The 12,757-nt window shown below is 40.0% G+C and overlaps 1 protein-coding gene across 4 annotated transcripts in view; it reads right to left on the reverse strand.

Moving 5' to 3' along the window:
- Nucleotides 1–12,757, reverse strand: part of SLC8A1 (solute carrier family 8 member A1) — an 879,594-nt gene that overhangs the window by 170,141 nt on the left and 696,696 nt on the right. For 2 of the 4 annotated variants that reach the window (XM_030195912.1, XM_030195911.1), the window contains exons 4-6: nt 4,973–4,993; nt 4,432–4,449; nt 4,322–4,336 (exon numbers count right to left, since the gene is read on the reverse strand). In XM_030195912.1, coding sequence (XP_030051772.1) covers nt 4,322–4,336; nt 4,432–4,449; nt 4,973–4,993 — 54 coding nt within the window. Of the gene's footprint in view, nt 1–4,321; nt 4,337–4,431; nt 4,450–4,972; nt 4,994–12,604; nt 12,709–12,757 lie in introns of all 4 variants that reach the window. The other 2 variants (XM_030195914.1, XM_030195915.1) reach the window with 2 other exon arrangements.

Here is a 12,757-nt window from a genome sequence, read left to right on the forward strand (position 1 = left end):
AATTACCTGGCAGAAACCCAATTAGCAGCAATATTCCAGGCTACCAATCCCAGGGCAAGCAGTTGCTTCCCCATGTCTGTCTCAATAGCAGATTATGGACTTTTCCTCCAAGAATTTGTCCAAACCTTTTTTAAACCCAGATACACTAACCACTGTTACTGCATCCTCTGGCAATGAGTTCCAGAGATTAGCTATTCATTGAGTGTTTTAAGTATTTGTTTTAAAAGTATTTCCATGTAACTACCTTGAGTGTTCCCTAGTCTTTGTACTTTTGGAACGAGTAAAACATTGATTTTCTTCTACTCATTCTACACCACTCAGGATTTTGTAGAACTCAATCATATCTCCCCTCATCCATCTCTTTTCCAAGCTGAAGAGACCTAACCTCTTTAGCCTAGTCTTTCCTCATACAAGAGGAGTTCCATCCCTTTTATCATTTTGGTCGCTTTTCTTTGAATCTTTTCTAATTCCCCGGTATCATTTTGAGATACAGCAACCAGAACTGAATGCAATACTCAAGGTGTGGTAGCACCACGGAATTAGGTTAAATCCTGGGATCATTTAAAATCTTTTTTTTCCTGTGTCTAGATCAAAAGAGAAAGATGGTTTGTGGGAACTTGCTCTTTTTGTTTTGTGGAATGTAGTTGTATATTATAAAAATGCACTTAATATTGTTTATTACTATTTATAAGAGAGATATTGAATAATGAGGGCAAAGCTACCTTCATGCAGAAGTCCAGAGCCAACAATTGCCAGTTCTGTGGTATATATTTCTTCTTCAAGTCTGTTTGGTTGTAAAAGGTATGGTTTGTGTATGTGGGGGGGGGGGGGGGGGGGGGTTAATCTTTGTATATAGATGAGTCCCTGGAATAATGATGTCTAAGGGAAAGCAGCAGTAGAACAGTTGGAGCTGAATGACATTTATGTTCATTCAGTGTTAATTATTTTTAATGGAAATTAAATCTGATGGGTGCCTGCTGTGTGATTATTATTATTATATTCATTATTGCTACCAAGCTTTACATATTTAGGGCGTATGCCTTCAACATAGATTGTTTAAATTTGTTTATCTAGACCTTATATGCAGATGGTATTGCTTGTTAAACCCAAAGGCAAAACCTAAGGGTTGTTAAACAATTTGGTATAAACTGTGTTGTTTATGTCTTAACTTGCATGGCTTTGGTTCCTACTGGATGTTCAATGCCAGACACCGGAAACAGCGTGACATTGGAAATCCAGGGTCAGTGCCGATCACGTCACTTATGCATATCCAGATAATTTATTTGTAGGCTATATTTTGGGATAGAAAGTGATCTTGCATTTTGCTTCCTAGAGTAGATAGTGCATTTTTATTTGTATTTCTCCTGTGCTGTACTGCTTACAGAGAACATGATTTCTCAGTGTTTCCTTTTCTAATTTTTAGTCCTTTAATCTGTAATTGGTGAAGATTGGTCTGTGTTCTGTGAGTGACTGAAGTAAGAGATTTAAAAATGTCAGTGTTTCCATAGTTTCCGTAAGTTTGAATGTGGTTTATATTGACTCAGAACAGACTGTTTACTTAGAAATCCATCATAAAGTTCACTCTAAGGCATTAATTGGTATATTCCTAAACACTAGTCACACCTAGTGCCTAGGCCTAGTGCCCCCCCATGTCAACTCTGAGCCACTCCAAAATGTCAAGTCTGGCTACGCCCCTTGTTTGAAATACTGAAAAGGAGAAGCAGTGAAAGCTTATATGATTGAAGCACCTGGTTGTAAATGGGGCATGGCAAGTTTTGCTTTTGCGGGACTGGTTCTACAAGTTTGGGCAATAGGGCCTGAGTAACAGAGGTGGAGAATTCCTCTGTAGCCTTGGACTACTGCATAAAAGAGTCACCAACAGGTCAATTTTTCATGATATTGCCATGTCTTTGGAAGCAGAGAAATTTTAAAAAACCCGAATGACTTAAAATTAAAAAAGATAAATTCCTCATTAATCTGTTCTTATAGGGTTCCTTCTACAAAGCTGCACTAGCAATTTTGCTGTGGCAAATGCAACAAAGCTTCATCACATTTGCCATGCTGCAGTGGCGTACCAAGGGGGGGGGGGGGGGGGGTGGGGGCGGTCCTCCCCGGGTGCATGCCACTGGGGGGGTGCCACGCGCCTGTTGGCCGAGTCCGCTTGTTTCCTTCCTGCTGGTCCCTCTGTGTGGAACAGGTTACTTCCTGTTCCGGGGCAAAGGGAGCAGCAGGGAACGAGCGGACTCGGAGCCGACAGGCGCGCGGCACCCCCCCCCCCAGCAGGTAAAAATGCACCCGGGGGGGGGGGGGGGGGGCGCATCGGCGATCCGCCCCGGGTGTCAGCCAGCCTAGGAACGCCACTGCCATGCTGGAATTGCTAGTGCAGCTTTGTACAAGGAGCCCATAGTGAATAAAATGAATGAGAGATGTTATTCAGTTATTCAATTTTAATTATATTTAATCATGATTCTGATCAGCAGATGGTGCTTCAAATGGCGTAGGTATGATATTCTCCTTGGCATCCTATGGGTTTGTGTTATATATGCTGGGTATCACCCTCACTGTTTTACTGCTAAGGCGGTGTGGGTGTGTAGGGAGTCTGTGGGCATTCCCCTGTGGACAATCAGAGCGGCTGTACATAATGAATTGGAATTACTCATGGAAAACTGAAGATTTCCCACTGACTGCTCATGGCAAGTTGCAGCTTTTTGTGATCTGTACATTCTTGGTTGCTGCATTGGCTTCCCATATAGGCTAGGGTGTTTTTCAAGTTAGATCGCAGCTGGCTTGATTTCTCAATATATGACTTCTCTTGTCTGTTATTCAAAAACAGGACAACATTAAACTATTCGAAATTCTTTGTCCTTTTCTTTCCCTAGTCCTCGGGGGATTACTTTGAAAAAATTGTTTACTTGTTTATTTGCATATCAGGCAGTTAGTTTACGGAATTCTCTTCCATTTAACCTAAAGCATTTGCCTAGTTATGATATCTTTAAAAAGAGATTAAAGATGTTATTCTGTAAATATGTGATAAGGAAAAATATACTGTAGTTATTTTAATGAAGATGGGTTTGTGTAATGATTATTGATGATTGTGATACCAATGTTTATGGCAACTTCAGATTAATATTGTTACATCCTAGATTTATTTATCTTAGTTGTAATCCACTATGAACTATGCTATTAGTATTAGAGGACTATAAATGAACTAACTGTAAATGTACCTGTACATATGCCATCATTGATATCCTGTACACATGGAGAGCCACATTCAGTAAATGGTGCTCAAAATCCAGGTTAAGTGTTCTTCTATAAGGAGTGCCCTTTATAGAATAGCGCTTAGAGCGAATTCCCATGCCCGACATTAGGCAAGAGGACTTACACCAGGTGAAGCCTGCTGTAAATCCTGGCACGTAACCCTGGTATCCTACAACACTTAAATATTTGGAATGCCCTGCCCGGCCATGCCCCTCCCATGGCCACACCTCTTTTTGTGTTGCACTTGAAACACTTTGGGCCTCCAGCATTACAGAATAGTGTGTAGGCAGATGCATGCATAAATCCAAACTAGTGCTAATTATGTCAATCAACTCTGATTAACGTCAATAATCTCTTAGCATCCAATTGACTTAGGGGCCCTTTTACTAAGCTGCGGTAAAAAAAAGGTGCTGTGCCAGCGGCAGGGGCTATTTTTGCCACGCACTGAGACCCTATTTACTGCAGTGGGTAAAAAGGCCAAAAAGAGACACGGCCATGCAGTAAGACTGCTCTTACCGTGTGGCCACACGGGGGGGGGGGGGGGGGGGCGGACACACAGTTACTGCTACCCATTGAAGTGGTGATAAGGGCTCCTGCGCTAACCTGGTGATAACCGGGTAGCGCACGGCACTGCCGAATTACCGCTGGGTAACAACCCCCCTCCCTGTGGAAATATTTTTTGAATATTTCCACTAGCGCCAGAAATGCCACGTGGTGGGGGGTGGAACTACTGTTGGTGCTCACGTTGGGCCAACTGGTGCATGGTAAGCCTGCAGTGGGCTTACCGCTGCTTAGTAAAAGGGCCTCTTAGTGTATGCGCACATCTGGACTCTGCCAAAAATGTGGGCATCCATCTTTGCATGACCTATATAGAATTTGCTAGGGAAAGTGTTAGTATCACTGGAAAAATTGGACAGTATATGTTGATTAATGATAAAATAGCCACACCACACGTGAACTGCACATTCTAGTGTTAACACACGTAACGTGGTTTGTAGATGTAGAGTGAGTGTTAATGTGGAAAAAAAGGATAGACAGCTCTGAGCAACTGGTAGCTCCTTACCATTCAAAACTTTTCCTTTGTCAAGAAAAACGAAAATGGAATTAGTACCGTAACATCAGAATGCAATGCAGATAAATGACTTAAGCAGAGTTTTAAAAAAAAAGACATACCTGTTATTGTGAAGTCACCTACAGAGTTTGCAAAAAGAGAGAGAGAGAGGGAAAAAAAGACATAGATTATTACCAATTTGTACAGTGTAAAAGTCCTTTTCACCAAGAATTTTCCATATATTGTAAGCACCAATTTGTAGAAATCCTTAGATGAAAAGGGCCTCAAATTTGTTGTCATCTGCTCTTAATTATAGTTTTTCCAGGTGCCATTTCAGGGAATTAAATTAACAACTCTCAGATGCATTCTGGAGGTTCTGCTCCATGATTTTGCTCTTACTGTGAAAACTTCAGAAATGAACTAATTCTTCTGGGAGCTATTAGAAGAAATAATAAGGGTTTTCAGTTCAGAATACATTTCTAAAACAAGGTTTACTGCATTTTATTGAGAGTTGGTAGAAAATGGCATCAGTAGTGACAAAAAAAATTGAATAGTAATCCCCCCACCTCTAAAAAGAAGAATGCATACATACAAAAAATGGAGTTTTTCAGAAACTGAGAAATTTAGAAAATGCAAAAGAAATACAAGAAATGCACCGCTTACCAAGCTCATTCAACAATAGGGCTGTAAAGAAACAAAGATAGACACAGAATAAGAGGGAGAAATCAAATTAAAAAGAGTGATGACAGAATGAAGTTCCAGTTTGGTGCCTCAACACAGAAAACCATCATGCCAGAAAGAAAAACAACTAAATAAACAGCGCTAGAACATTCTTTTGTGGACGGGGGTGGTATTTTAACGATTTAGATATCTCAAGAAGTGGTAGGTTAAAATTACATCCTCCCCCTCTGCCTGTGTTTTATGAATCTGGGACTTCACTGGCTAAGCTTCCGTAAGTGTATCCAAATGCACATATGACATGAGCTGGATACGACTGAAAACCAAAAAGAGAAGTCAAGGGACACACTTGGGGCAAAATATTTTTGGATAGTGCAAGAAAAAAAAAAAATCAACAAACTGGACCCTTTTGAGCATAGGAACAAAATCTTGATATATCTGCATTTTAGGATTGGATGATCTTTTGAAGGATTTCTCCCATTGTCTCCAGGGAAAGAAATTTCTAGTCCATCTGAGCCACAGCAAATGGTTCAAATGAGTGTCCTTTGTATTATGACAAGGGTTCTCAATCCAGTCCTCAGGACACACCTAGCCAGTCAGGTTTTCAAGATACCCATAATGAATATGCATGGAGGTAGTGCATGCAAATGTACCTCATGCATATTTATTGGGGATATCTTAAATCCTGACTGGCTAGGTGTGCACAGAACTCAGTTGAGTCATTTTTTTTCTTTTGTAGCTTGTAGGAGATTCATACCTAATGTGAAAATATTAATCAAGCTGTGAACAACAGATATCACCTTTAGAAAACCACTGCTGTGCAAAGTTTCTATGTAGCATATGCTACAGGTTTGGGGCTGTTATAGATGTAGGATTCAGAATTAATATTTCTACGTTATGCTTGAAAAGCATCCAGAACAAAATAAAAGTGGGAAATAGACTATGACTCTTTGAGGACAAACTAAAAAGACTTCAAGGGTTCAAAAGGAGAATATTTATTTAAAAGGAGTGAAGCCTGTGAAAACTGGGATTACTTTACCTTGTTTTTTTTCTGTTTACTGTTTAATTGATCTCCTTATTTTGTTTTACTCTCCCCATTTAGAGGTCTAAGGAAGAGAATAGAATTACCTGACTGAAATAGTTCCTATATATTATTTTCTCTGTATTTCCAGCAAGTTGTTTTATCGCTTGTAAAATTTTAAATGGTTATAAATAAAAAATTTTAAAAAAGGAGAATATTTATTCTGACTGTAGACTCGACACAGCACTGTGTTTCGGCAATAATGTGTACCTCAGGAGTCTTTCTCCTGTGTCTGTAGAATGAAACCATCCAATGGATCAATGTGCCAAAAGTTGCAATTGGTTTTGAAAAAGACCCTTTATAAATTTTCTGTAACGGACCGAGTGCCAAAATGTTCCCAAAGTACCAGTAAAGTGTTGGAACTCTGGAAGCGTTGTGGCGCTCGTTTTTTTACAGAAAATTTATAAACGGTCTTTTGGCACATTGATCTATTGGATGGTTTCATTCTACAGACAGAATAGAAAGACTCCTAAGGGCTTTTCTTGGGGGGATGCTAGGGGGGAGTTAGGGGGCTGGAGACCCACCAGATTTCCAGCCCACCCTAACTTGTGTCGGGGGGGTTGGGGGGACTGGAGGTCCGCCAGACCTCCAGCCCCCATGTCGCTGGCTCGGGGTGGGGGTTTGGTGGGGGGCACTAGGCCACCAGAGCCATGCTGTTTGGGATCTGGTGGTCCCACAGACCTCCAGTCCCTGTGTTTGACAGGTCTGGGCTTTTGAGAGCCCAAACCTGTCAAACAAGTGCGGGAGGACATTCCTCCTGCACTTTACCCTATTATCAGAAATAATAGCACACATAAATTTGCATACTATTATCTCTGATCATAGGGGTGCTAAAGCCCCTTGCTGTTCCAGTGCTATTTTTAGAGCGCTGTTTAGAACAGCGCAGCGCTTTCGATCATCTGGGCATTAGTGTCAAGGTCTTTACTGATGTTCTTTAATTGAAATGAGTGTCAGAGTATGATAACACTGTGTTGGAAGAAGATGTAGGAATTCCGTGGGGGTTTACGCTACTGTATAGTTCTGTGATCTGTGATGTTGAATGGCACAGTATGAAACATTTTGGGTAAATTAAATGCATATTTATGTATACAGGTATTTAAAACTCAGGCCTTCCTTTGATCTTTGCCATATAGTTCATGCTATAGTCATTTATTTCTCATTCATTTCTAACCTGAGGAAAGGAATGCTAGCCAAGAACTATATTATTGATCCAATTACATGTTTTAATTTATTTTTGATTGTTGAATTATATTTCCTTGCATTTAAGTGGCCTAACATGGAACTCATATAACTTTATCTTGCCTTTAGCAAACGATGGCAGAAGCCCATATAAAAAAAAAGTATAGATAATGGATGCAAGTAACTGGTTTGATCCTTTTGTCTAAAAGCTTCCATAACAGAATATTTACTTTTGGTTTGATAGATAAGCTTTCAAGATTATTTTAAGCAGCACACAACTTTAAATCTAATCTAAATTAACCCATAAGGTAAAATAGATAATCTATACTTTAATGCCAAAATCTATTCACACTTGCGGATGCAAGTTTAAAGACAGCAAGCTACGCATGACCTCTTTGGCATTCAAATAACATTCTTCTGAGAAATTATAGCGGATGGGTGTGAATATATTTTTCAAAGTTGGAAAATGGAAGACATTTGAAAGTGGCTTTCTTTACCAATTCTGTTGCTAATATAATTGCACACCCTCCATCCATTAATGCTTGAGGTGTTGTTTTCAGTGGAAATTTTCATGCATCTAGATTACCTAATTCATCATTGCTTAATGCTGCTGCAGTGATATTCTTATTAATATTTAACTGTAGTTGGGAAGATGATTTTAGCACAATGGGGTGCTTATTAGAGCTAAAACTGAATGCCAAATTAGTGTAAACTGATTACTTGTGCTGTAAATATAATTTTGCCATTATCCCTAATGACCTCCTTTCTCAGTGACAATGTAGTTATAGCAGAGAAGAAAATGTATACAAAATTTTGCTCCATAATAATTTGCTCAGTCCAGAGTGGCTTAATAAAAAGAGAATGGCTTGCGGGTCAGGTACAATTCCTGTAATAAAGTAAGTGTGTGTGTACGTGAATGAAAAAGAACCACATTCTGGTGTGGCCTCCTAGTATTGGGGGGGGGGGGGATTCTTGGCCCTGCTTTAGGGACACCCCTAACCAGTTCAGTTTTTGGGATAGTCAAAACAAGTATACATGAAATAGATTTGCATGCATTATCTTTATTGTATGAAAATATATTTCATGCATATTCATGTACGATAGCCTAAAAACATCTCAGGTTAGTTGTCTTCATAGAACGGGGTTCAGAACTACTGTACTAGTGCCTACCGGCTTGCGAAATGAATGTTAAAAATTAGAATACCTAAAGATTGATCAGCACTTAGACAGAAATGGCCTGCCTGAAGCAATACTGCAAGCATTGTTACTCTTGCTTGATTTGTGTTCCTGCAAACCATATTGTAATGGGTTCCCTTATGTGCTCAAACACTATGTTTTGCTGGCCTCTGGAAATAACTTGCTTTAGGAAGGAGCCAGAATTTTGACCTTGTAACATCGCCCTGATGTCTGCCTGAAGCTGGGACTGACCATTAGTTAATAGAGATGGAGTTGAGCATTCTTTTTTCCTGAGTTCAAGAGGAGTTTGGGCTTTTTCTTTCAATCACTATATTGCACGCATTGGAGAAGCAATTGTGTTTGCAGCACCGTTTTCCCCTTAAAGAATATTTCTCTTTTGATACCCAGCGAAGCCATTTCTCCTTTTGTCTTATTTTTATTTTATTTTATTTATTACATTTGTATTCCACTTTTTTCCGCATAGTAGTAGGCTCATTGTGGCCTACAGGTTCCGGAGAGGAGAGTACCAACTCTGGGAATATACACAGAGTGGAAAATAGGTTAAATAGTGTAGTTTCTATAACTATTAATTATCATTTATTTATTTATAAATCGATTTTTTTGGGGGGGGGAGGGGTCTTTTACTAAAGTGCATTGTTTTTGCGCAAAGGCTGCGTGAAAATTGTTGGAGGCATGCGCAGAATGTCCATAGCAATGAACACAAGGAGACGTGAATTAATGCATGTAGAGCCAGCTTACAATTAGCACAGCTGCACTTAGCGCCTCCTACTGGAAGTTAGTGCACATTAATCACTGTGCACTCATTGCATTATGCGATCTACACATTCTCCAACCCAGGGGCGTAGCCAGACCTCAAGGTGGGAGGGGGCCAGAACCCAAGGTGGGAGGCACATTTTGGTCTGCTGCCCTGCCGCCACCGCCCCGCCTTGCCGCTCCCCACCCACTGCTGCCGCTGTACATATTGGCTAGTAGGGGTCCCCAACCCCCGCCAGCTGAAGCACCGCCGTCGCAAATATCTTTGCTGGTGGGGGTCCCCAACCCCTGCCTGCTGAAGACTTTGTCCAGTGCTGGTCTCTGGCGCCAGTGGCGCCAGATTCCTTCACTGGACAAAGTCTTCAGCGGGCAGGAGTTGGGGACCCCTGCCAGACAAACCAGAGACCCAGAGCAAATCTGGGGGGGGGGGCCCTGGCCCCCGTGGCTCCACATAGCTATGCCACTGCTCCAACCCATCTAGTTCCTGGCCCCTAACAGAATATGCATTTAGAGCAAGATTTAATAAATGGCATCCAAAGTTAGGGACCGGGATGATCTGTACTAAGCTCGTATTCCGTAAAGGGTGCTCTGTGCAGAGCATTCTATACAGAATAATAGCTTGACACATTTTTCATTCCTAATTTTGAGTGTGAGCAGTTACACCTGCCAAGGGCTAGTGTAAATGCTGGCACACAACTGATCCAATAAAAAGAACCAAATTATTTGCTATTCAGGGACATATAAAATACCTTCATATTTGTCCCAAGCATATATTACCTTATACACAATGCAGCAGCAAAATCATTAACATTTCAAAATATCTTCATAAGCTTCTCAACATATTTTGCAACGTTAACTGGTTTAACCACTTAACTTGCAACTATTTTCAAACACATGACAGCCTGAAAACAGCTGCAAGTTAAGTGGTGATGTTATATTTTTAAACAAGTTCTGAATGTATTTTGGACTGTTTTAAAAGAAAAAAATCTATAAAATCTGACAAAATTTAACAAAAAGCTAATTACAAAGTTGAAGGATGAATTAAAAAGTAAAGATGATGGATCGATGATGATTTGTGCATCATTGCTTTGGAAAGTTTTTATAGCAACGTTGATACAGTGAACTCTGATGATCCGTATAAGAGTGAGAGTAAAATGTTGCAAAATATGTTGAGAGGCGTATGAAGGTATTTTGAAATGTTAATGATTTTGTTGCTGCATTGTGTATAAGGTAATATATGTCTGGGACAAATATTAAGGTACTCAACTGATGGCAGTTAGGCGTGCAAATTCAGGTATTCTATAACATCGCTCCTAATTTCCGGGAATGCCCCTGACTCATCCATGGCCCTCCCCTGGCCACACCCACTTTGGAGTTGTGTGCTATGAAATTTAAGCACACATGTTATAGAATAGCCATAGAACAGATCAACATGTAACTCCTAGGGCCAAATTCTAGAAATGGTGCCTTAAAAATTGGCGCCGAAAAACCTTGCAGTTAGCGTGATTCTATAAACTACACTTAATGCTATGCATAATTTATAGAATATACACACGTGCCATTCTTGCAACTAAAATTTAGACACACAGATTGAGTGTATTCCATGACAGTGAGCATAGCTTTTTGAAATGCCCACAAACCACCCATTCCGCGCCCATAACCACTCTCCCGACTTTGTGCTTTAGAATTTACATGTACCGTGTTATAGAGTACACCTAGAAAGTTGTGTGTGTAAATTATAATTAAAGCCAATTAGTGCTGCTAATTGGTTGTTAAGTACCAATTATCGGCACTGATTGGCTTGTTAATGTGTGTGCAATTTGGCCGTGCAAACAAATTAGCATGCACAACTTAAAGCACCATATATAGAATTTGTGGGCTAATTACTGCCAATTAAGTGTTTGTTAACTCCAATAATTGATTGTTGGCACCTGATTGATTAAGTAGTTTATGCACAGATCTGGGATCTGTGCCCAAATTTTGGGCACCCAAATTCTGGCAACCTTTACAGAATCCGGGGGTTTGCACGCAAATTAGTGCATGCGAACTGTCATGCCACTGTGGTAGCTGTTAGTGCACTTCTGTGGTAGCAAATAACGTGCCCTAATTCGCACGTTAACAGCTTAATGCACTTTTAGCAAAAGACCCCTCTATTTTGGTCTCAAGGATAAAGTTCAAAACAAATAACACTAATGTTTTAGAGAAGAAACTATTGCTCCTGGAAATTTAACCAAAGATAAACATAAAACCAGATTTGAGGTAGAGTATACTTTTTTTTTTTAGTTGTTTTTCCTTTTGCATGCAATATGTTGTGACTTATTATGTGGGCTATGCTTCACTGACATCATGCTATGTCATCACACCCCTTTGGCTTGTCACCTGCGCTTTAAATGTTTGATCTAAAGTAGAGGCTCTTCAAGGTGTAACGAAACAAATGCGGTTCCAGAAATTCTGCTCTGAGTTGCAAGGGAAGGTTTAGTTTGGGTTTGAGGCATAAACATGCACCATTAATATTTAGTATATTAGTATTTAAGGTTTGCATGCTGGGGAATATTTAAAGTTAGGAATCATTCTAAAATATTCTGCTCGTATCTCAGAATGGTATAAATAGATTTCTAAGAATATGGGTTGAACTGACAATGTACAAATGTCCAGTTGCTCTTAATGAAATGCTGAGGCTGTAAGACAGGGAATCCAAAGCACACCTGAAGAAGCTGCAAACCAAAAGAAGCACAAGAAGCCTTCGGGGGGAGGGGGAGGGGAGGGGGGAGCTGTTACCAAAATATTGACGGTGTGGGCTCTGATCAATAAAATTCTGAGGTGGCGTCTCCCTCTTGAAGGCTCCTTGTGCTTCTTTTGAGTTTGTTTTAATGAAATGCTGCCTCTTTATTTGCAAATGGATTTCTACGAATATGAATGTGAAATAAAAATATGCAATTGTCCAACTAATCTGTAATCCTGTCTTTTAATTAGCTGTCTTATAAAACACATGTGTATGCAAGGATTGACATGGCAGCCAATGAACACCAGGGGGTTTGTTTGTTTGTTAGATTGCTTTTCTATTTTTAAGACCATTTTCTCAATAAGAATTTGAGTTGCAGGACTGGAGTTGAAAAATTTGACTGATAAAAAAATAATTAGTAGTACATTCATTACATCCAGGGGTAGCAAGAATACTAAAGATTTAAATTGAACACTAATTTTAACACTAATCTAGTATATGCTGTAAGTAGGCGCTGACTAATGAAATAGATGAAAATAATAATAGCAGAGTGAGGAATAAAAATGTGGCCCAGGGTTATAGGAGACATTGGAAAGCCAAGCAAGAGGACAGAGCCAGTGTGAGAGTAGGGAGACACAGAGAATCGTATCATCTCTCGCTAGGTTGTCTTGTTATACTCTCACACCTTTCATTCCTCTTCGAATCCAGATTGGTTCCCCAAGCACAAGGAAGAAACTGGACTGCTTTTCATACTCCTCACGGTCAAGTATTCTAAGGGTAATGAACTTCCTGTGGGGACACAAGACAAAGGCAAACAAATGGTTGGAAACACACTCAT

The sequence above is a fragment of the Microcaecilia unicolor genome, chromosome 3 (genome assembly GCF_901765095.1).
Source record: "Microcaecilia unicolor chromosome 3, aMicUni1.1, whole genome shotgun sequence".
Lineage (NCBI taxonomy): Eukaryota > Metazoa > Chordata > Amphibia > Gymnophiona > Siphonopidae > Microcaecilia > Microcaecilia unicolor.